The sequence below is a fragment of the Aspergillus ruber genome, assembly GCF_000600275.1.
Source record: "Aspergillus ruber CBS 135680 unplaced genomic scaffold scaffold00010, whole genome shotgun sequence".
In the NCBI taxonomy this organism is placed as follows: domain Eukaryota; kingdom Fungi; phylum Ascomycota; class Eurotiomycetes; order Eurotiales; family Aspergillaceae; genus Aspergillus; species Aspergillus ruber.
The window spans coordinates 483303-506619 of NW_024467306.1; the positions used below are offsets into that span (position 1 = coordinate 483303).

The 23317-nt window shown below is 48.6% G+C and overlaps 7 protein-coding genes across 7 annotated transcripts; 5 read left to right on the plus strand and 2 right to left on the minus strand.

Annotated features, from left to right (window-relative positions):
• Nucleotides 1–1098: 1098 nt before the first annotated feature.
• On the plus strand, nucleotides 1099–3110 carry EURHEDRAFT_411706 (phosphatase PAP2 family protein). The gene is made up of 3 exons (XM_040781708.1): nucleotides 1099–1612; nucleotides 1673–2207; nucleotides 2262–3110. Exons 1-3 carry the CDS (start codon nucleotides 1214–1216, stop codon nucleotides 2672–2674), a joined length of 1347 nt encoding a protein of 448 aa, XP_040639659.1. The 5' UTR covers nucleotides 1099–1213; the 3' UTR covers nucleotides 2675–3110.
• An 836-nt stretch (nucleotides 3111–3946) lies between these two features.
• EURHEDRAFT_42997 (PWWP domain protein) lies at nucleotides 3947–6710 on the plus strand. Its single transcript, XM_040783403.1, has 5 exons — nucleotides 3947–4506; nucleotides 4628–5129; nucleotides 5188–5545; nucleotides 5605–5836; nucleotides 5889–6710. Exons 1-5 carry the CDS (start codon nucleotides 4344–4346, stop codon nucleotides 6557–6559), a joined length of 1926 nt encoding a protein of 641 aa, XP_040639660.1. The 5' UTR covers nucleotides 3947–4343; the 3' UTR covers nucleotides 6560–6710.
• A 3150-nt stretch (nucleotides 6711–9860) lies between these two features.
• Nucleotides 9861–11792, minus strand: ppmA (type 2C protein phosphatase PTC7). The gene has a single exon (XM_040781709.1). The coding sequence runs from the start codon at nucleotides 11425–11427 to the stop codon at nucleotides 10120–10122; it is 1308 nt and encodes a 435-aa protein (XP_040639661.1). The 5' UTR covers nucleotides 11428–11792; the 3' UTR covers nucleotides 9861–10119.
• Nucleotides 11793–11947: 155 nt separating this feature from the next.
• On the plus strand, nucleotides 11948–13886 carry EURHEDRAFT_411713 (putative pre-mRNA splicing factor). The gene is made up of 3 exons (XM_040781710.1): nucleotides 11948–12127; nucleotides 12212–12239; nucleotides 12289–13886. Exons 1-3 carry the CDS (start codon nucleotides 12086–12088, stop codon nucleotides 13797–13799), a joined length of 1581 nt encoding a protein of 526 aa, XP_040639662.1. The 5' UTR covers nucleotides 11948–12085; the 3' UTR covers nucleotides 13800–13886.
• Nucleotides 13887–13941: 55 nt separating this feature from the next.
• Nucleotides 13942–14772, plus strand: EURHEDRAFT_411714 (J-type chaperone JAC1). Its single transcript, XM_040781711.1, has one exon. It carries the CDS (start codon nucleotides 13972–13974, stop codon nucleotides 14728–14730), a length of 759 nt encoding a protein of 252 aa, XP_040639663.1. The 5' UTR covers nucleotides 13942–13971; the 3' UTR covers nucleotides 14731–14772.
• A 3390-nt stretch (nucleotides 14773–18162) lies between these two features.
• Nucleotides 18163–19323, plus strand: EURHEDRAFT_377023 (tellurite-resistance/dicarboxylate transporter family protein; the record flags this gene model as incomplete). The annotated part of the gene is made up of 1 exon (XM_040778908.1): nucleotides 18163–19323. The coding sequence occupies one exon, from the start codon at nucleotides 18163–18165 to the stop codon at nucleotides 19321–19323; it is 1161 nt and encodes a 386-aa protein (XP_040639664.1).
• Nucleotides 19324–21146: 1823 nt separating this feature from the next.
• Nucleotides 21147–21620, minus strand: EURHEDRAFT_411716 (uncharacterized protein; the record flags this gene model as incomplete). The annotated part of the gene is made up of 3 exons (XM_040781712.1): nucleotides 21553–21620; nucleotides 21381–21506; nucleotides 21147–21324 (listed from the first exon to the last, which is right to left on the minus strand). Coding segments are annotated over exons 2-3 (278 nt in total), but the record flags the coding sequence as incomplete, so codon positions are not given.
• Between the last annotated feature and the right edge of the window lie 1697 nt (nucleotides 21621–23317).

Sequence of the window (23317 nt, forward strand, 5' to 3'; positions counted from 1 at the left end):
AAGATGAAGTCAACGCTGTGCGGATGACGTCACTTGTCATTCTAGATGCGTACACTCATATATCTATTTTGTATCGGGGCAGGTTTTCAAATGCATATTTCCTATTCTTTGGTTGTGTCTATAGTCCATTGTCAAGGTGCAGAAGTGAGGACAGGTCGATATATTGGGAACCAATGATCCGCCATGGGGTGATTGCAGATCAAGCATATTACTGTCCGGCCCGGGAGCATCTGACATGCGATTGTCGGAGATATAAGAACCTTGTAGGTCGCATGAGAAACATCTCAGGACTCTCAAGAGGTACTCCATACTTGTAGTAAATACTAGAAAATGCGACAGTCATGCTGTGTAGACATTAGTGAACCATAACTACCATGGGACTTCGTCTGTGAAGAGAACCCAGACATAGCCGTTTGAGCACTCTATACTAATCACATTAGCAAAATCCGAGGAAGTTTCATTTCAGTGTGTCCGATAATTCATATTTGAAAGATCTGAGAACTGGTAGAAAAGCAGGGAGAACAGGGTCCGGGTAGAATGTTGCTCCGTAAATACGGAAGACGGACTGAGATCTCCGGTCCCGAGGTATATCGGGTAATAAAGTCACCGATCCCCGAGAATTGTGCACACTATGCACAACATAGCATAAGCCATAGGGCAGGAGATAGATGCGGGAAGATCGGGATGATCGGCCATGTCAGCCTCCGAGGTCCCTATACGGGACGACTACTGCTCCGATAATTATACACGTGAGAGCCTTCCCAGTTAAGATGTGTTCGTCGCTAGTTGGTTATCGTATTATGCAGTCAGCAAACACATGCACTCCGTACACACATACCCACTCATCCACAAGTACGTAGTACCTTCCTATCAAGTCCAATGGCTCCTTCTGCAGCCCGACCAAGACACTTGCTGACTGGCTGAGGTGCCATTAGTGGGGATTTCCTTTCAGCTTATATCGGGCATAAGCATAATAATAAAGAACACAGACTGTCTGATATTGTTCCAACCCGGGCAAACAAATTATCCTCCCTTTTCTTACTCATACTTTCTTCATTCAACATCATCGTTGTTTCCTGGTTTTACTCGCTTTTTTTTTTTTTTTTTTTTTTTTTTTTTCTCTTCTTCCTCTTGACCATCCTTCTCTTTTGCTCCTATTTACTCTATGTTTTGTTGGGAATAAACGGTATCTTCCATCAGCATATTCACCACCATGGGGTTAGGCGCCATTTTGGAGCCGCTGGTGGTCATCGTCCTCTTGTTTGGAGGGACCTGGATCAATCGATCCAAGCGTTTTCGCATACGCAGAACAACCCGCTGGCAAAAAGACAACGCCCCCTCTCGCTCGCTCTCCCCTGACTCTTTAGAATCGGGCCAGGCTGGTTACGCAGACTCAGATCAAGACAGCCTGCTGGGCTCACCAACCGCTTGGTCCCCTTCCTTGTTATATCCCCCCGAAGGCCGATGGCGCAAACGTCAAATTCATTTCTTCACGGCTACTCTCAATGTCACCACCCCGAATACTGCTGTCTTCCAAGATCGCCTGCTTAGTCGCGTCCTTCAGAAGTTTCCGTTCCTGGTCGAAGTTTGGTACTGGGCCTTAGTGTACTGGGTATGGTTCCCCTGTCCCTGTAACCGTTCGAATAAAGCTAATTATCACCCTTTGAACCAGACATACCAACTAGCCCGAGCATTTACCGCGCTTACCCTTAAAGATGATACCGTTGACGTCGCAAGGAAACATGCGTTGCAATTGATCAATATCGAGGAGAAAATTGGAATCTTCTGGGAGACGTTGATTCAAAGATTCTTCCTCCGACATCCTACCTTGTTGACTTGGATCAACTGGACGTATTCGTTCATTCATATCCCTGGTACTATCGCCTTCCTCGTGTGGCTATACTATTATACCACTACACGCAACCGCGTCGATGAGCCACGAGAGGGAAGATCATGGGATGAAGCGGATGGATCCCCGGCAGGCACACGTCTCTATCAGGCCCGACGACGAACGTTGGCGGTTTGCAACCTCTTTGCTTTTGTGGTGTTTACCTTCTGGCCGTGCATGCCCCCTCGTCTGCTGAGTGACCAGAGCGTTGAAGGCCCCGACGGGGAGCTCGGACGCAGCTATGGCTTTGTTGATACCGTGCATGGAGTGAATGGAGCGGGTAGTGTCTGGACTGAGAATCGGTTCTGCAACCAATACGGTATGTTGTAATTACCCCTGGTTTCAACCCCGCAAAACTGACAGTTTATTTTAGCCGCTATGCCATCATTGCACTTTGGATATTCCCTCATGATTGGACTCACGATCATGACTATTCCGCTTCCGCCCCGCCACCGTCCGGCCCTAGTTGGTTCAAGCTTATGTGCACGAATCTTTAGAGTCTCGTGGCGCCGTTTAGCGTGCTGTCTCGTGGGCTTCGCGTACCCGTTTCTGATACTGGTCGCCATTGTTGCGACTGCCAACCACTTCATCCTAGATGCTGTAGCGGGAGCGATGATATGTGCGCTGGGATGGGCATTCAATGGGATCTTACTCAACTTGCTTCCCTTGGAAGACTATTTTCTCTGGCTGGTCCGGATACACAAACCGGAACCTTTTGTTGTCGACTGTGTTAGGGATGCAGAAGATTGGGATGATAACACGCCCGATGCTGCTCTCCCATCATAAGCAACTATATTCTATACCATTCTCGCCTTCTAACTTCTCCACCTTTGAAATCCTTGACCTTTTCTTCTCCATTTCCTTTTTTATCTTGGATTTTAATCACCTTTTGTATATTCTTTGGCCGGTTGGATTTGCATTTGCGTGCACCATCGGACTCCCGTGCAAGGCGGCAGTGAATCCAGTTATCCATATCTTATGTTTAATGTTGATTGGAAGCATTCTGTGTGTACATAGACTTCTGTTCATCCCTGAGGCTCTCGGACAACATTGATACTTATGACCCTGTTTCAACATGTTCAGCCCAGTAAGAGGGTACCTACTCTTTAAGTGAGGATACAGCGGTAGAATGAAAAGACCTAAAAGAGGTCGGCTTAGGTATAATTGAGATTTAACAAGTGTGATGATGTTAATGACCATCCCATGTCATTGCAATTGTTGGCTGTATTGTCATTGTCAGCGATCTGGATGACCCAAAAACAAATATTCATCATAGAAGGAGACATGGTTGTTTTAAAGGTCAACTGCCCCCATAGTCTCAAGCGACGATTGTCTGGATAGCGTGATGGATGTTGTACTCTGTATGGAATGCTGTCGTGTTCTCGGAGTTCTTTTCTCCCACTCTTTCCCCCTCCTAACGGCCCTCCTAAACCAACCATCCACTCTTCTCCTATACCATCTTTTACCATCCAATATTGTATCCAGATTGTACTTTTAGCCAGAAGCGACATACGGAGTACTTGTTTCTATTTCCCGTGTCTTATTCTAGCCCAGCGCTGTTCTCAACAAGCATCGGAGTGTAATATAGAGGGCTTATCCGGTCTCTAGTTTGTCTGTCAGTCTCCTGTTGCCTGAAAGATGGAATTTCCCTTAACATTATTCTACAGATTGATTGGAGATTACTCCGGAGTATCATTGTCTCCTCAAAATTGCTACGTTTGCAATCTACTGCCACCGCCATATTGCTGCGAACCAAGGAAGAGATAGCTGCACTACGTCTTTTCCCATACAGTACTCTAGTCGAGCAGTGTCCAAGTACAAGATCTATCACAGAACGGTGGTCTTGTGATAGCAATTGCGACCGTTGCGCCTGTTGTTTTCACGTTCGGGCGGTCATTGGCGCGTCATTTTCGAATCGTCGCGCGTTTTTACGAGTATCTCTGCCTGTATTCGATTTCTCGCGAGTTGATGGCTCTTCGCTAGCCAACTCTTGTCTTCCGAGGTTCGAATCTTCGTGACTGTTTCTTGTGCTCGTTCTCTGCATCTCTACGTTGCACCGTCGTGTTTTCGGACATATCGCGCCACCAGGTCAAAGGTCTGCTGCACAGGGGGCTCGACCTGTCCGTCGGATCGAAAAAGAAGACTAGCGACGCGTTGAGAAGGATTATCAACGACTGGATTATCGTCCTCTATTTTTCCTGAATTTTGCCGTGAATTTTGGCGGCTCGGGGAGTTGCGTCATTTGCGGTTCTGCGTCCCCCCAGAAAAACGACAGTGCACTGCACGCGTTGGTCGCCGCCCTCCCGTCGTCGCGCCCGTCTCCACCACTTACCTTTCCTCTTCCTCTTCTCTCTCCCACGGTCTCCCGTCTCCCTTCCATCTTTCCAACCTCCACCCACTCCATTGACGTCTCGTCTTCTTTCTATCTCTTGCATCACCCGTCCCATTGCGCATTATGGCCGAGGACACTCCCACCGCCTCCGCCCCTGCTGGAGAGCAGGTCGCTGAGCAGCGCGCGCCCGATACTGAGGCCAAGCCTGCTGAGCAACCAGCTGCTGAAGCGCCTCAAGAGAAAGAGGCGGAGAAGACTGCTGAGCCTGAGAAGGAAAAGCCAGCTGGTAAATATCCCTTAATGGGTCACCTATTTTTGTGGCCCTGGTTTCACCATACCTACTCCACCTTTCCGTAATCCAACCCCTTCGTACGTAACGTCGCTAACTATATTTCTTTCGTCATCAGCAGAGAACGATGTGAAGCCATCAGAGGATAAGAAGGAGGAACCCGTCGAGGAGAAGAAGGAGCCTGCTGAGGCTCCAGCTGAACAAGCCAGCGCGTCTGCAGAGACCACTGACGCGAAGGAATCGCAAGAGGCCGCCGCTACTCCTGCCAAAACTGAAGCTGCTCCTCAACCGGAAGCTAACGGAACGCCTGCGTCGACCAAGAAAAGTTCGAAGCGCAAGTCTGGTGGTATCCCGGAACACAAGTCCAAGCCGAACAGAAGGAAGTCGATCGCCAACCAGGTGCAAGCGAAACCTGGCGAGTACTACCTGGCGCGTCTTCGAAGTTTCCCCCCTTGGCCATCCATTGTTTGTGATGAAGATATACTCCCCCAGAGTCTCCTTGAGTCGCGTCCAGTGAGTGCCTATCGGGGTGATGGAACTATCCGTGATGAATACGCGGAGGGCGGCAAGCGCGCCCATGAGAGAACTTACCCCGTGATGTTCTTCCAGACCAACGAATTGTACGTTGAATTATGATTAGTTTTTGTTTCTCGAGATAGAGGCTAACATAACGAATAGTGCTTGGATCCAGAACACAGCCCTCACTCCTACTGATCCCGAGACCTGCAAGAACGTTAGTGAAAAGGGCAAGTCCAAGCAGCTTCTGTCCGCTTACCATGTGGCCGCAGAGGGTCATGATCTGGAATACTTCAAGACCGTTCTGGCGGATCATGACGCTGCGCTGCAGCAGGAGATTGAGGAGCAAGAGGCCCGGGCCGCTGACAAGGCTGAAAAACAAGCGAAGAAGAGCAAGCGGAAGAGCATGGACATTGTCGATGATGGTGCTGAGGATATCGAGATGGGGGATGCAGATGATACGAAGAAACCCAAGAGCTCAAAGAAGCGCAAGAAGGATGCTGGAGACGAGGAAGAAAAGGTAAATCTCACACCGGCATTTTTGACTATATGCGCAAGCTCATATATGTTCTTAAACAGCCGGCAAAGACGCCCAAGACCACCACTAAGTTGAAGTTAACAACACCCAAAACGCCTACTGAGGGTACCGGAAAGAAGGCGACTGGTGCCAGCAAGTCCAAGCAATCCACTAGCGCTAAGAAGGGCGGCAAGGCAGCCAGCGACGAGGATGCGGACGACACGGGTGCTGAGACCAAGGAACCCGAGAAGCCAATCGACCCGCAAGAACTCAAGAACAAGAGAGAAAAAGAGGGTATGTCAATCTATTGTTTCAAGTGGATCAAACAACAGGCTAACCTCGGCAGTTCTGTACATCCGCCACAAGCTTCAGAAAGGCTTCATCTCTCGCGACTCGCCGCCCAATGCGGAGGAAATGTCGGCTATGTCAAACTATATCTCCAAGCTGGAAAGCTATGGTGATCTCGAGGTCGCCATCATCCGCGTCACCAAGATCAACAAGGTTCTAAAGATGATTGTCAAGCTCAACTCCCTCCCCAGGGACGAAGAACTCCAGATCCGGCAACGTGCGATGACGCTGCTGTCCAAGTGGAGACACGATCTTGAGGATGTGCCTACCCCCGGTGACAACAAAGAAGGCAAGGCCAAGGCCAACGGCCACGCCAAGGAAGACAGCGTCGACACACCCACCAAGGAAGAAGAGAAGAAGCTCAATGAAGAGAGCAAAGAGCACTTGGATGAGCCTATGCCAGATGTTGATGCTGCGGAAAAGCCCAAGGACTCGGAAGAGAAACCCAAGGAAGCTGAAGCCCCCAAGGAGGGCGAAGTAAAGGAAGAAGAGAAGGTTGAAGATAAACCCGAAGCAAAGACTGAAGAGGAGACCGAGGTCGAAAAGGCACCAGAAGCTGACAAGAAAGATAAGCCTGCCGCAACAGACAAACCAGCAGAGGAGCAGCCAGAAAAGGAGGGCGAAAAGACCGAGGAAAAGACCGAGGAGAAGGCTGCTGAAGCGGCATAAACATGTCGCTGGTGTGGTCATGCTAATTGTGATGCTCCGGAATTTCTTATTAACTAGTGATGGTATCTCTTTCAATATCTTGTGATGCGTTGAGTGTTTAAACACCATTCGTGTTTTTTCTTGTGGCTATTTAATTCCTTTTGGGTTGAATGAAAAGATTAGAATATTCATTTCTTCCAATGCTCGATTTACTGATGTGATGGTTTGCTAGCAGGCGGCCGAAAAGGGCTACTTCGGCGGTTAGTTTAATCAATCTGATGTCAATTGTGGCCATGTCTTTGTCTCTAGTCAAATTATCTAGATTAAACCCGGGGTGCAGTTGCAGTCTGTGTCACGGGATCGGAAATAGTAGATACTGACGAAATGATATTCCTATCTAAACTATTGCAGCCATCGACGAAAAATCGAGTCTGGAGAGAGAAAAGAAAAGGAACCCATCTAGAGGATGGAGGCTTCCTTATACTACTATACGACAGGTTTTCTGCTCATGTTCGGTATCGTCTGTCATTATCAGTCTTATGGGCAGTGTCGAGCCGTATGGGCTATGTCAAGTCGTATACACGACGTCAAGATGTCAGACCGTCAGTCTGCTTCTGGGAACGATGTGACAGTCTCGAACAATATAAATTTATTGGTAGACTCTCTATCGAAATACTAACATGGAGAAGGAAAGAAGGAAGCTGGGCCTGCCAGCGCTGCGCTATCTAGTGTGCGAAGGGGGTTCCTGCCCTATATTCAAACAGGCCAAAGTTTACAAACATCTTGCGTTGTTGGTGAATGCCCGTACTCCGTGACAAACGATCTGGTTCGAAGAAGCTTGCTCAATGCTGCCAGGAACACAGCCGACTATCGTATGAGCTAGGCTGAGATCCACAGGAGATTGGAAAGACATCGATACAACTTTTGCTTTCTATTTCTTTCTATTTCCACTTGTGCCCTTATTGTCACAGTTTCAGTCTAGTAGATAAAACGAGATAATGTTATTCTCAATCTATAATAGGTAGCCATAAGACGAGAATATCAACCCCGAAGAGAAAAGAGAAGAAATCATAGGGGTAAGACAAAGCAAACCAGGTGAATTCATTTGATTGCTTGATAGTCGAGAAGTTGGCTGCAGCTTACAAAGATACCACGATAAAAGACAGGCGCAAGTAAGCAGTGTAATAGCAATATCATCCCTGTTGATTCTCAATTACGTAGATGCAGAGACATCATAAGAGCTTGCTGATGGTTATACAGCTGCAATTCAGAATAATCATTGATGAATACAGCATGCCATAGCTTAGGCTCAGAGAGTCCTATCATTTTGTCAGTGGAATGAAATCATGGATACTGAATTAACACTAAGAACATATCTTTGGTTGGTAAAGACGTTGCACAGTCAATTATGATCCAATCCTTGACAATGTTCTCTTTTAGCCAGGGATGATATTTTCCACCTTCTTTGAATCGAGATATATGTTCACTGACTTCAATATGATCTCTCAATAATTCAATGGCCCATTTCTTTTCTGGGATATAAAAATCCACTTGACTATGCCTAATTCTTGACCATTCACTGGATATCGGTACACCTTGTCCTGCTGTACGGACAAATCCTCTGTAGAACTCTGCTTGATACTGAGCTTCCATTGGTCTGGGTTGTGATGCAATTGACATTTATTTTGCCCTCAACTGAGTGTCTCGAGTTCATGATGGAGAAATTGCTGGGAATCTCTTTGCATAATTTCTGTAGCGAGTCAAAACTGGCAGGCAGGGGTTTTGACATTGTGCCAATTGAATATTCAATGTATCTAAGATGATCAGTTCAGGAAAACAAGAGGGACATGTGAGATTTACTTTTCATGTAAGTGTCACGGAGTACGGGCATTCATCAACAACGCAAGATGTTTGTATACTTTGGCCTGTTTGAATATAGGGCAGGAACCCCCTCCGCACACTAGATAGCGCAGCGCTGGCGGGCCCAGCTTCTTTCTTTCCTTCTCCATGTTAGTATTTCGATAAAAAGTCTAGCAATAAATTCATATTGTTCGAGATCGTCACACTTGGGGTACATAGATTGGGTGATTTGCATTGTGAGAATGGCTTTCCAAAGGGTGAGCCCACGGCTTGAAGTTGTTCATGTGAAAGGTAGGGGGCATATTTTAGGAAATGGGGGACGTTTAGGGGTATATTATAACAGACAGGTGATTTGGAAAGAGGGAAGAGGAGGGGAGAGTGCGGGTTATGGAGAAACTGAGTTAAGATGTTGCAACCCCTGTGGCCTCAATTATCCTCTTTATACTTACCCTCGGCCTGTCAAGTCCACCATTCCACCTTTCTCATCAGCAGAAACATTGAGGCAAATTTCTCTCATCCTGAAAATCTCATTTAAGACTGCTGGCGTGTCTATTTTCATCTACTTGTGACACCTGGAGGCTGAGATCCGGTGCCAATTGCATCTGGGTGTTGCAGCTCCAAGCCTCGTATGTCAAACACACTGGAATGAAAAGAATGCGGTAATTTTGCTATTGGCTGGTAAGAATGGCGAGGACACGTAAATGAATCAATTCTGGTGGGGTTGAAAGACAGCTGTGGAAAGGGACAGGCACAACCAGTTCACAATCAGACTTAGTAGCAGATAACCAGCAAGTTGCCTTTCCCATATAGAATCTTGGAAGTCTGGGTGAAGAAGTAATCATGAAATCTTGAGATGAGAGACCACAAGCAAGGCAACCAAGGATCCAGAAGTCCTCAAGGGAAAGCCCAAATAGGATAGCATGTCTAGAAGCAACTCAAAAAGTCGCTGATCAGCTGGCAGACGCGTGAAGAGGCCCATAACTGCAATAATAAGCAGCAGCACAGCATCAAGGGTGAAGTGGATAGCTCATTTTCCAATGAAGTGACAGTAACAAGGTCTCAATGGCTCAATTGTCCAGATGGCCTGTCGGCCACCCCGAGGAGAGTGGACAGCGCCATACTGGAAAAGGGAAAATCGTCAGGTAACGCGGCATCTTGGTAAGAGGGCAGTGCACTGGGCGATGCAGACAGGAGAAGGGAAAAGGGAATAGAAAGTGCGTGGTCCTTTGAGGGAGAGATGTCAGGCTTTTATAGATGCAATGGATGCGTTGAGGCGGCATGTGAGCGGCCCCAAAGCAGTGTGATGCGGCGCTATCCATGATACAGTAGACGCCATACCGCAAAGGGCAATGGTCAATATGGCTCGGCAGAAGCGCGGTTCAATGGGAGCCGTTTCTGGCGCCCCGCTAACCGTCACAACATTAACCTTGGATTCTATAAACAAGTCAAAATATGCATAAAATTGTCTATCAATAGTCTATAATAGTGATCTATCTATTACCAAAAATGTGCTGTATGCCGGTGTCCCAATGATGATGAGAATGAATCCAATGACCGCCACAAGAAAAGTAATGTTGATATATAGTGCCAGTGAGTCCAATGTGATTCTGCCATCTGTGTATGTATGAATATGCCCATGCGCATATAAGGATGCATATGAGAACAAAAAGAAAGAGGAGTATACAACGTCAAAGCCAAGGTCTCTGGAGTCTGCACCAGATTTAGGAAGAATCATTCTGCTGCTGTGGATCGTATCGCCCCTCCTCAACAGCAATAACAACCAAAACACAAATGTCATCGACCTTACCGCCGCGATAATGATCATACGGATAATACCGCTGATATTCTTTCGCAAACGGCCCATCCCGTCTCCGATCCACACTAGCGACCTTTGCATTCCCAGCGATACTAGCAGCCAGGAACGAAGACAGTGTGTACGGTTCCATTGCAGGGCGCTGGTCCTCGCCCTCTGCGCTAGCTGGAAGAAGGTGTGTTAACCCACCGAGCCTTGTGAGCTGCTCAAGGTCATCGGAGACTTTGATGCTGTAGTCTGGTGCTGTGCCCGTCCATGCGCCTGCGAGGATCATCTGGCGGTTGACGATTTTAAGAATCTCTTGGTTGTTGAGGTTATCAAAGACGCCATCTGTGGCGAGCATGAGGACGTCGCCGTGTTGCATATGTAGATTCGTGATTGCTGCGTCGCGCGGAGTGTCTTGGAGATATGCGCCGCCGAAGATGGCTGCCTGGGCGCGCATGCGCTGCGGGATCACGCTGAGTTGGTAGGGTGTGTTGAAGCCATGGGTCTGTGAAGGGGTGTAGTGGTGTACTGCGGCGCGGCGGAGGAGGACGGAGCCTGAGTCGCCTAGGTTGGCTAGCTCGACGCGGCCGTCGGGGAGGGCTACCCCGACGTGGGCAGTACTGGCGCCGGCGGGGATGGCTTGGTCGCCGATGACCCGGTCATAGCCCATTTCTAGGATTTGTCTAGGGCGCAATTTGTTTGCTGGTGAGGGCCATGATAGTGCTGATTCAGCCATATACCCGCATAGACCATGGGAGAAGTCGCCTGGGTCGACACGATGTTCTTCCCAGCCGCCTACGCCGTCTGCCACGGCGAAAGCGAGTGCGCCATTTGTGTCTTTCTCGGTTTGTTGGCCGTGAGAAATCTTGCTGACGAAGAAGGCGTCTGCGCCGCTGTCCGGGCGTTTTTTCCGTCTCTGATAAGGGTTCTTCTCGGCGGTTGTCAAGCCCAGACTATCCTGCACAGCAGGGTCGAAATTGTATGCATTTCGTAGGGGATGAAAACGATTCCCTTTCCCGGACGATGAAACCGCAACGTTGTAGTTAATTCGCGCCGGAGAAGTCGGATTCGAAGCGCGCAGATGCGTCGAATGAAAGAATCGTAATCGCCGGGCCGGGACCGATGTCGATGTCGATACTGCAGATATTAATCTCTCTCTGGCACCGGCGCGTAGGCTACTGCAAGACGCACTGTAGCACGCTCTAGCGAGACTTGGCGAGTTCAGGATCATCACTATTTGTCCGTCCCGTGTCTGGTTTCTTTTTATGCCTGACCCTTGTCCTGTACCAACACCGATACCGATAACGATAGGAGGAGGGCTGGAAGTACGGCGGAGGAGGATTGCAGGGGCATTGGAGAGGAGACGAACAGACGCGAAGACACCAACTAGGGCATGAGATTGGATTCACTAGGGTTCCGAGAGAGGAGAGCGAATGAACGAGTATGTTGGGAGGGAGTGTGTGAAAGTCCAACTGCCACTCGATAAGGATCTCGAGTTTATCGCGTTGACCGCCTTTGTCAAATTTTGATCACCTCAAAAAGATTTACACAATAAATACAAATACAAGAAGGAATGAATTCATGAATAAATATTAGATATGTCTATAGGTTTTGTGCTTAATGAAGTCACTTCGTGTACTCCATATGTGGTAAATGCCTGGGACCCATGGCACTATGCCACGTGACTTATGCCTGAGGCTAGAATACATTTCACCTCTGCAATCATCTCCAATTCTCCATCGTAAATCAACCCCGGCTTAATTTATTGGTCTCTACTTTGAGAGCCTCAACGGTCACCAGCAGGTCAAACAATCTCATTAACTGCCGGATATAGCACTGAAGAATAAAGATATTTTGTGACTGTTTGATCTGCTCAAACTCGCGACAAAATGATGCACCCCGCGAGACAGGCATTTGTCGAGGAGACAAAGGTAAGCTTACCCCATCCCTTCAATCTTCACTCTGTTCTCACCATCAATTTATCAGCCAGAATGCGTACTAACATGAACACATAGGACGATGGCATCGACCTGGCCAACATCCGTAAGTACCAATTTCTCCCAACACACGCCGTCACTAACAACTGCACCAGCCGTCGACCGCGACTATGAACTCCCCCCATCAGCAGCAGGTATCCCCGCTGAACGAGCCTCCGCCATCCTGTCCCAATTTGAACGAAAACGCAGAGCAGCCGCCATGGCTGTCCCGACAGACGACAACCGCGTGCGCGCACGGTTACGAGAGCTTGGCGAACCGATTACGCTGTTTGGCGAACGCCCTGTCGACCGGCGAGATCGATTGCGAGAGCATCTGACAGATCTGGCGGACCAGCAGCAGGCCGCAGCCCTTGAGACGGGTATGGACATTACAATGGCGGAGGCGGAGGACGAAGAGGAAGAGGAGGGGGATCAACAGGAGGAGTTTTATACAGAGGGCGGAGATGCGTTGCTCGAGGCACGGAAGGATATGGCAAGGTTTTCGCTGCCGCGGGCGAAAGCGCGCGTGGCACGGCAACGGGATGAATCGACTATACCGCTACGGACGCATATTAAGCATCGCAAAGCTATCAAGGAGAAGATCCAGGGCTTTGATTTGTACGGATCGCAAATTGCAGGAGACCGGCCGGTCAGTATATGCCGATTTGCGCCGGATGGACAGACGATTGCTGCGGGGAATTGGTCTGGTGGGATCCGCTTGATGAGCGTGCCCAACCTCGAGGAAAAGGGGAGTCGGAAAGGGCATACAGATCGGGTTGGTGGTCTGGCATGGTTCCCGGGGGCGACACTGCCTTCGTCCAATGTGTCTGAATCGTCGGTCAACCTGGTGTCTGGCGGAGGCGAAGGAAACGTGGCACTGTGGTCATTGGACCAGGAACAACCGCTGGCGACTTTGTCCGGACACTCGGGACGTGTATGCCGGACCGAATTCCACCCCTCGGGGCGGTATGTCGCATCTGCATCGTACGACACGACCTGGCGACTATGGGACGTGGAGACGACACAAGAACTACTGCTACAAGAGGGCCACTCGCGAGAAGTGTACACGGTAGCATTCAACAATGACGGCTCACTGCTTGCCAGTGGTGGTCTCGACAGTATCGGCCGTATCTGGGATCTGCGCACAGGACGGACAGTGATGATTCTTGAGGGCCATATCCGGGACATCTTCGGCCTCGACTGGGGAGTAGACGGGTATCGCGTGCTTTCTGGTTCTGCAGACGGTTGGGTAAAATGCTGGGATCTGCGTCAAGTAAAGAACATCGGAGGTATCGGAGCACACAAGAGTATCGTTTCGGACCTGCGATGGTACAAGGGTGCTGAATCCACGGGCTACTTGCCAACGACCGAAGGCGGAATGGACGTCGACACTCCCACAATGACAGTAAAGGAACCAGAACCGGTGCAGCCGAAGAAATCAGGGTCTTTCTTTGTCACAAGTGGATTCGATAAGAATGTCAATGTGTTCAGTGCGGATGACTGGTCGTTGGTGAAGACGCTGAGCGGACATGCAGGCAATGTTCTCAGTACGGACATCAGTGATGATGCGCAGTGGATCGCTAGTTGTGGGCATGACCGGACGGTGAAGTTGTGGGGGATTGAGTAGTACCTTGTATACCTATATCACTCAGTTAATTGAAGTATCATATCCAAATGTATTTAGTAAAGCTAGCGTAAATGACATCATCCTTACTAAGCATTAGATCAATCGGCACTCGAACATCCATCTCCGATCTGACAGGAACTCTCACGCGCTGTCAACAATTGATCCGACCACAATGGCTGCCCTACGAACAACCCTCCAATGGCTCCGTCCGAGGTCGGCACCCATATCTCAATTATTTGCAAACCGTGCATACCAAATCCCAACACCAAGCACCCTCCGCGCATTTACAACAACCCCCCAAACCCTCAACCCCAATACCGAAAACGACATCCCCAATATTAACATAACAAACTACTACACCCTCTTCCCCTCAACCCTCCCCTCGGGTCCGCCCCCAAACCCAGAAACAAAATTCGACATCCCCCTCCGCACCCTGCGCGCCGAATTCCTTTCCCTCCAAAACCGCACCCACCCAGATAAATACCCTCCCGGCGCACCGAAACAGAAAGCCGAAGCGCTCTCCGCTTTGTTAAACGAAGCCTACCGGACGCTCTCCGATCCGCTTGCGCGCGCGCAGTATTTGCTTAAAATCCAACACAACATTGACGTGACTGCCGAGGACTCCGCTGCAACTGACAAGCAAGCGCTTGACCCAGAGACGTTGATGGCTGTCATGGAGGTTCAGGAAAGGATTGAGGAGCTTGCCGAGGAAGAGGGGTCGGGAGAGGAGGCGGAGAAGGTGATTGAGGAGATGAAGGGGGAGAATCGGGAGAGGGTTGAGGAGGGGGTCAAGGTGCTTGGGGAGATGGTCGAGAGGGGGGATGTGGAAGGGATGAGGAGGGAGTGTGTGCGGTTGAGGTTCTGGTATAGTGTTGGGGAGGGGTTGAAGGAGTGGACGCCGGGAGTTAGGGAGATTCGGTTGGTTCATTGATTTTGCTGTGAGGGTTGTATAGGATGATGGTTGTATATGGATGTATGTTCACTCTACTTTTTTGTATATTATTGGATTCTAAAGATATGAGGCCTGGATGTTAACTGTTTTAGTTTGCAAAAGAGTACAAATGCGGAACATACGTCAGATGAACATGAAGTGATGTTATATACTATGTATTACTCCTACTTCGATATTAAACATTCAGCATAGACCAGTTCAATACCATAGTATGCAATGAAAGATCAGACTGATACAATTGTTTACACTTGATTGGAAACTCACGGCTATCGGAACATGTATATATTTGCATTTCATTATTCACTACCATGGTGTAGTAGTCAACTTCTATTTTACTATCCTACTAAAGGATCCACTAGGATATATATCGGAAAAGAACGTAGAATACCAATGCATTACAAAAAGAGGCCATGTCTATCTCGAACATGCATATGTCAATTACAAGATAATATTACTGAAGCTTACTGAAGACAACAGTACACAACGCACAAAAGGATGATGCGGTTTAGCTACAATGGATTGGTTTGGCTACCGAACGACATTGGCTTGCGGTTGAAGAGAAATCAACCCACATTCTCTTCAGATAAACAAACCAACATTTTCGAATAGTCATTGTAAAGTCTCAACAGTCGACAGATATCAATGGGAATAGGAATCTACTCTACGTCCTAGGGGAAATGCATCCTACGGATTACGCCATTGGAGCAAGTAACTCACCATATGCACTACAATTACCGTAAGCCCTAGAGCGCACTATGACTGCATAGTCAGCACACCACTCCATAAACTTCCAACCAAGTCCCGTCCAAACAGCCGAAATCCACCGTCTCTGTCACTTTCAACGTATCAATAATATTACGCATGACAAGTAGTTTTGGGTTCCGGTCAATGACAAGACGAAAAGACCCTGCAGCCAAGTTCTGCAGGATGAAAACGAGCAGGCAACGTTGAAGAATCTTTCATTGTTGACGAGAATCGGATAATCATCGGGAATTGCTATCGCTCGTAGCGCGGCCAAGCTCTGCAAGACGAGAATGGAAGGTGAGGGCAGTGAGGGTGGAGAATCTGCCATGGGTGTTTTACAAGGTACTGTCCTGTACGGAGCACTGCTGCCCGTTCTGCATGAGAATGAAAGACAGTAGATGTGAGTGAGATGGACAGAAAGTTCACAGGCTAAACACACTCGGCAGCTTGATCGGTGGAGGCTGGAGCATTGTCGGTACCGTTGTTTTTTCGTTGTCTTTGTCATTAATTAGTGGCAAGGGGGTAGTATTGTCATGGGAGCGAGATGCAGGTGGCAGGTATCTGAGTGATTTATTCGAGCCGGAGGTAAATCACTACACACTGCATATCCCGAAGAGCGTGGGTAGGATCTGCTTAAGCATAATAGCCGAGCAAATCAATCTGTATCAGGTATTGTCTCCGAAGACATGCATCGACAATCAAGTCTAGAAGACAGGAAAATGAAACTGACCAACCTGATACTCCTACACGACCCCGTGCCCCTGTTTCTGTCACTAAGTTTGCTGACACCCGCACCTGGGCCCTGCACTGAACTCTCGAAGGTGCAGCAGTGTCGGGTTGAAACGACAGAGTTAGACCGGTCTCGACCGGAGACAGACAAGACGGAGAGAACAGGAGAAACAGGAAGGAAGCAATGATCACCCGGGACAAGACTTTCACCACAAAGGAATGAATTTCATTCGTTCGTGCCCGGCGGTTGCTGAAATGATGTGGGATGGGTGCAGAAACCAATAGACAGGTCAGTGTCGCAGTGTCTGGAAAAGAGCTGGAGCGGATGCATCCCATTCAATTCATTACAACCCCCGCTTAGCTATGTCACGGTCACTTCCACGCCAAGATATGCTCGCAAGATAATCCCGGCGAATCATCAATTGTTGCAGTACCGGGCATTTCCAAGCACGTGAGCGACACGCACCCTTTCCCGACGACAATAATAAGCCGTCGCCCTATAGCAACAAAAAAAAAAAAAAAAAAAAAAAAAAAAGACCGGCTGAAACCGACGTTCGGGAGCGGACAAAATACGACCAATCCCGGAAGCTTGTGTTGTGTACCTGTAGCGAAGTTACAGAATGGTGCCGGGTGGGAGTCGGTAGTGTTTCGGGAGGGTAGGAAAGGGGCGTGCCCGGATGGTCCGTGGTGATTTGCCCAGAGACCAGGGTTCAGGGCCCGGAAGCCTCGGGGTTGCTGAAAATCGGGGAAACCACCAGCGGGCCGTGAAGAAAATCTTTCGGAAGTCGTTTCGGGCTGCAATGCACGCGAGTGGACGGTTTGATATCATTGGCATGTAAGGAGCATGGAGTATACTGCATTTACTTCGGACTATACGGAGCACACCGTACACTACCGTATACAGTGCCAATGCAATTAACGCTGGACATGTATCTGCCTGACCCCTCTTGCCCAGACAGCCAACAAGACGAGAGAATAGATTAGTAGTGATAGACATGACTAGTAGCGAGAGATAACACGCATAGAATCCTCGCCCAGAATCTTGTCGCAGTGGGATTGTGGCTGTTGGAGGCAGCATTCCTAATTTCAGAATTAAGAGAAAAAGGAAGCCCAATAGACTTTGCTTGGCTTGGCGCTTGGCATTAGTAGCTCGCATCATAATAGTACAGTATACAGGTTAAGGGATATACATAGATAAGGGATACATTTGAATAGGATGTAGTTGTATAGCAGTTGTTCATATGGTGATGCTGTTGATGTTGAGCCTGCCCTATCCTATACAGTTATGATATTCACAAAATCCCCGAGCCCTGTATATCGAAGTTACAAAGTGTTTATACATCCTCATAAATGGAATGTATATTCGTGATCGGCGGAAGCCAAAATAGATCCGCCGCCAAGATGCCAAGATATCCACCGCGTCGCCACGCCTTGGCGCCGATCGCCCCTATCGGTCCGTAGGAGGACCGAGTACACGGCGTGGACGGAGTAGTATGGAATAGTATGTATACTAGAGTAGAAACATAGTATGAAGAGTGACAATGGTAGAGATATGTAGGCAGTGTGTGTCAGTCAGGGTCAGTGTAGCACAGGCAAGTACACACTAGAACAGTCACACAGCAGACGCATCATGCACACACGCATGCCCATTCTCGGTGGCAGTACTGCTTGCGTCTCGCCCCCCCTGATGTGCATCTTGGCCGTTTCTATATCTTGGCTTTCCGAAGTGCAAGATAACGAACGATCCATGGATATTTACCCGATCACTCCGTTGTATAAGTATCGGCCCCTATCCCGAGCCCTATTCTGGTCTGTTCGGTATCATTCATTCTTTTCTTTTCTATATCTGTCAATTATATAACCAATCCACACTCTCTATCTCTATCTTATTTTATACATCTTTCTATAACCACTTCACTCATACACGAAATCGCCGCAATGTTAATCCCACCCTCGTCTTCCCAATCCGAATCAGTCATGCTCAAACATGACCCTCCCATCAGCTTCACTGACCGTCTGCACCACTTTACCTGGGCCTGGTACACCCTGACCATGAGCACTGGCGGTTTAGCAGTCCTCATCATCAACCAACCCAACACCTTCTCCGGTCTCCGCGAGATCGGTCTAGCAGTGTACATCTTCAACCTGATCCTCTTCGGTCTCGTATGCTCCCTCATGGCCCTACGATTTGCCATACACGGCAACCTCCTCAAATCCCTCCGCCACGACAGAGAAGGCCTCTTCTTCCCAACATTCTGGCTCTCCATCGCAACTATCATCTGCGGTCTAGACAAATACTTTGGCGACGAGCCACAACCCTCCTTCACACAAGCCCTCGAAGTCCTCTTCTGGATCTACTGCGCCTGTACCCTACTCGTCGCAGTCATCCAGTACTCCTTCGTCTTCACCTCGCACTCCTACGGCCTGCAAACAATGATGCCCTCGTGGATTCTTCCCGCCTTCCCCGTCATGCTCAGCGGCACAATCGCTTCTGTCATTGCCGCAAACCAACCTCCCCGCTCTGCTATCCCCATCATCACTGCAGGCGTCACCTTCCAGGGTCTCGGTTTCTCCATCAGCTTCATGATGTACGCGCACTACGTTGGCCGCCTAATGCAATCGGGCCTCCCCTGCCGCGAGCACCGCCCCGGAATGTTCATCTGTGTCGGGCCACCCGCCTTCACAGCACTTGCACTAATCGGCATGGCGCAAGGCCTCCCAGAGCAATTCGACCTCCTCAACGATGGCGACGACCTCGCCCTTGATGGACGAGTCCTGCAACTGCTCGCCATCGCAGCAGGTGCATTCCTTTGGGCACTTAGCCTGTGGTTCTTCTGCATTGCTGCTATTGCGGTTATCCGCCAACGACCCACCGCGTTCCACCTGAGCTGGTGGGCGATGGTCTTCCCGAACACGGGGTTTACATTGGCTACGATTAGTCTTGGGAATGCGTTTAACTCGCCTGGTGTGCTTGGTGTGGGGTCTGCGATGACGATTGCGATTGTCTGTATGTTTTTGTTTGTGTTTGGGGGACATGTACGCGCTGTGTGGAGGAAAGATATTATGTACCCTGGGAAGGATGAGGATGTTTCTGAATAGGTTTTTTTCTTTGCCGTTTTTGGTTAAGAAAAAAGTGATTTCTCAGGCGTTTGGGATGATATTTGTTTCGCATTGGTCTGATTGGATACCATAGCAGGCGCTTTCTTTTCTTCTTCTTCTTCTTTTTTTTTTTTTTTTTTTTTTTTTTTTTTTTTTTTTCATTTTCTCACTTTTGATTCTTCGATACGTTCCCTATCATTTTTCCATTCTTGGTTTCGTTTCACTTCCTGACTATTGACTTGACTACCCCTTTTGTTTATTTTCTCTGTTTTTAGAATCACTAGATTGTACATAGCCTTGCATTTTCCATTGAATACATACGCAATCTGAATTACATCCTTGAATAATTGACGCAATCCATGTAACCATACAAATACAAGTAAAACAGTCCCCCCACGCCCTGGGGATGCAATAAATACCCCTGAGCCGAAGACTCGGTGATATTTACAAGTACACACTGTGGCACGGACTGGAGTACATATGATATCATGTATAACCAACAACCAACCACCGATAAAGCAAAATCTATGATGTATTTGTAATGACAATTTGCCAATTACTTGGAAAAATCAATAGATAACAGAGATGAGCACATGTCTAGTTGCCCTGCATAGCAATAAAAGACGCATGCCAAGAACTAGAGGCAGAAAGAAAACAGATAAACACAGCCTCCCATTCCTTCCGGAATGCAGTGCAATGCCATGAAATCGAAGAAAATAGAACAATATGATCGACATTGAATAATTCTGCCTGTTCTCTATCTCTGTATCCACGAATGATGGCGTTGGGCTGGGCAAAAACGCGTCGATGTATCTAGCGCGATCTGATTGGCCGGTCGTTACCTGTCAGCCCTAATTTTCAATATTTCCGGTTTTGGGTCTTGGCGCGGTCTACAGTGAACCAAATCTCGGAGTGATCCGGATGTGCTCTATAATAAGCTCAGAAGACATCAGCCAAGAAATATATACTACTGTGATTTATACATTACCGTTTGCAGGGTTCTACATCGCGAGAGATAGTGAAGAAAGAATGATCAATTCATGCCCCCCAATTCGGCGAGTGCCAAGGAAAACTCCATAAAAAGCTAGGACACGCCACTATACAAGATACTAGTTACCCCGATAACCCCACCAACTCCTCATTATTTCCGTCCCGCTTTGGCGCCAAGTTAAATAAACCATGTCGCTATCAGAGTGTGGATGGCCTTGTTGCAATTGGTCATGGTCGTGTCGTGCCCGAGGGTGCGTATATGAGGTTATCTCGGATTGATCTAGGTCAATTAGTATGGCCAGATATCCTTGGTAAGAATGTAATTTAGCACTCTCAAAGCGAAGCTAGTCTGCGGTGCGGATAATTGTTTTTAGCCAGCCTATTTCAATTAGTATCTGCTTTCGACCGGATGTTGCAATGGTACGTACAAGTTCTGCCAATAACTGGGCCTGCCGCGGTGCGGACTAGTGCTGAGTGAGAGACGATAGTGCATGGTTGCGAACTCGAAATTGCCGAGAACACTATCAGAAGCAGTATATGCGAGTGGCAACGCAGATGGATGCTTCCAGTCTGTCATGCAACACATTAGAATCGTCAATGAACACTCTTGATGCTGATGGGCCACACCTGCTTTGTTGCTTGACTGGACTGCCTGCGGACAGACGGGTGTTTTTAGCCAGTCTATTATTGACAGTTAGTCCAGTGATCAATAGAGTCATCAATGTAGATGGACACGCACAGGTTGTCGCTCTGGGCCTGTCTGCAGTGCAAGCAAGTGATGTAGGAAGGTTGCGTTTAGATACTCAGTCATGTGAAGGTATGATAGCGTCACAAGCCTGTCTCTGCCATCATTCAGGACCTGTTGCTGAGTTTCTTTGATATCGTACGGTGGCCCAGAAGCTCAAAAGTAGCCTTATAGCGTTAATAAGGTCAACTTTAACGGTATCGAGGACGTACCCGTATGATATCGAGACTGCTCCGCCTGTGGGTGGACGATTGTTTTTAGCCAGCCTAAGGTTTATCAGCTTCCGTAGTCCAATGGTGTAGAGATGGAGGTCAATACTTACAAGCTGTCACTCACCGGGCATGTCCACGGTGCCGGCAAGAGAGAGGAGAGCGTTGTAGTGCTTGCTGAAGCATGTCGACGTGACCGATTAGGAGACAAAGACGAGGATCGGACGCTCATGACCAGACTTTTCGGTTAGAAAGCCCATCTTTGACAGCAGTGAGACTCCTTACTAGTTATGTCACTCGGCTGGGTCACCCGAAAATGGACGGCTTTTTTTTTTTTTTTTTTTTTTTTTTTTTTTTAGCCAGCCTAGTATCAGTTAGCTTTAGTAGAATGAGCTGGACAGGAGATAATACTCACAAGCTCCGTCACTTACTGGTCCTATCCACGGTGCAGGCAATGAAGGAGGAAGAAGAAGATCGATTGTCCATATACGGCGACGTCATGGCGTCGATAAAAGCCTTCGAATGTGAAGCCTTCGTTGTTGTCAGAACAGTACAAAGATGGTATACACGTGTTTCGAAGAGGCTGAACCGCCTGCAGTGCAGACTATTACTTTTAGCCAGCCTTGTCATTGTCAGTATAAGTGAACAGTCACATGACAAGACCGGAGGCACATACGAGTTCTGTCACCTACTGGACGTGTCCGCGGTGCAGGCAAGGAAGAGGACGAAGAGGAGGGCAGAGTAGCTATAACCATAGGCGGTAAGAACAAAGGGGAGGCTTTCCTGAAACGGGCCCACTGTTGTCACGTCAGGGACGTGCCGGGCCCGGTGCTCATGGCCAGCCTGTCACTGTAAGTACAGACATGTTTATTATGGAAACTACGAGGGTGACTCACCAGCACTGTCACTAGGCTGGGCTTCAGGCGATGTGGGCGCAATGTTTTTAGCCAGCCTTTAATCATCAGTATTAGGAGACAGTGCTGTGACTAGACTGGAATGGAGGTACTCACAGGCTCTATCACTTACTGGGCCTGCCCACGGGGCCTTGACATGAGCAGGAGTGATACCAAGTCCTGAAGGAAATGGTAGAGTGAGGAAGGAGCCGGGAAAACGAGGGAAGAACGAGTGCACGCAGTTATCTGACGACAAGTAAGTCGCAGGAATATACAAGAGGGGAAGGAACGATGATAAGATGATACTCAGACCACCGTTGATGCCATGGAGTGACAAGACGGTGTCTGCTGCAAGAACTGGTAGGTACGAGGTAGGTTTTGGGGAAAAAGAATTCGAGGAGCGACGAGATGCTATTCATAGCCGGAACCCGGGAGGCAAACTGCGCTAGCGACAAGCGAAACGAAGAGAATAGGAGGTCGAAGAATGGCGTAATGGGCGCCTTGGTGAGTTGGTCGCTATTGCCGAAAGAGGCACGTAGTAGGCTGGCAGGGCTGTCGGGGACAGGCGGGGCGGTGGCTGGATGGACGACACCAGTTTAGACAGTCTTTGAAGCTTCAGAAGTCAACGAGGAAGAGATTTGTCTCATGTTGTAGTCGAAAAATTTTGTCCATAGGGCTGAAACTGGCCAGAGCTCATCACCACGGGAGGCCCACACGACCAGCAGGGTCGGAAGGGTGAGTCGCGGCGTCCCAACTGTTTCACTCTCGGTCGAGGGCAGAGAGACTCCATGAGCTAATCAAGACTGGTCAGTAGCAACAGGAAGCACACGTTCATGATTCATGCCAGGTCGACTGTCCTTTGCCTTTCTCCATGCCGGCCCAGGCCCTTCCTTTCCCTTCAAGTCGGTCCAACGACGTGAAACACATTTACTGGCCGACGCAACGAGCGAAACGAAGTTAGATAAAGCAAGAAGAAAAGAAGATTGAAAAGGAAATGAAATGGATTATGGTTGGTTATATACAAGAAAAAGGATACCAAAATTGGGTGACAAGATGTACTGACGGCGGTCCAGCCTTTTTATACACATGTAGTCCATTGGGCATGAGTATAGGCATTAGCATTCCAATGCCGGCCGCAAGTCAGGTATCGAATGAGA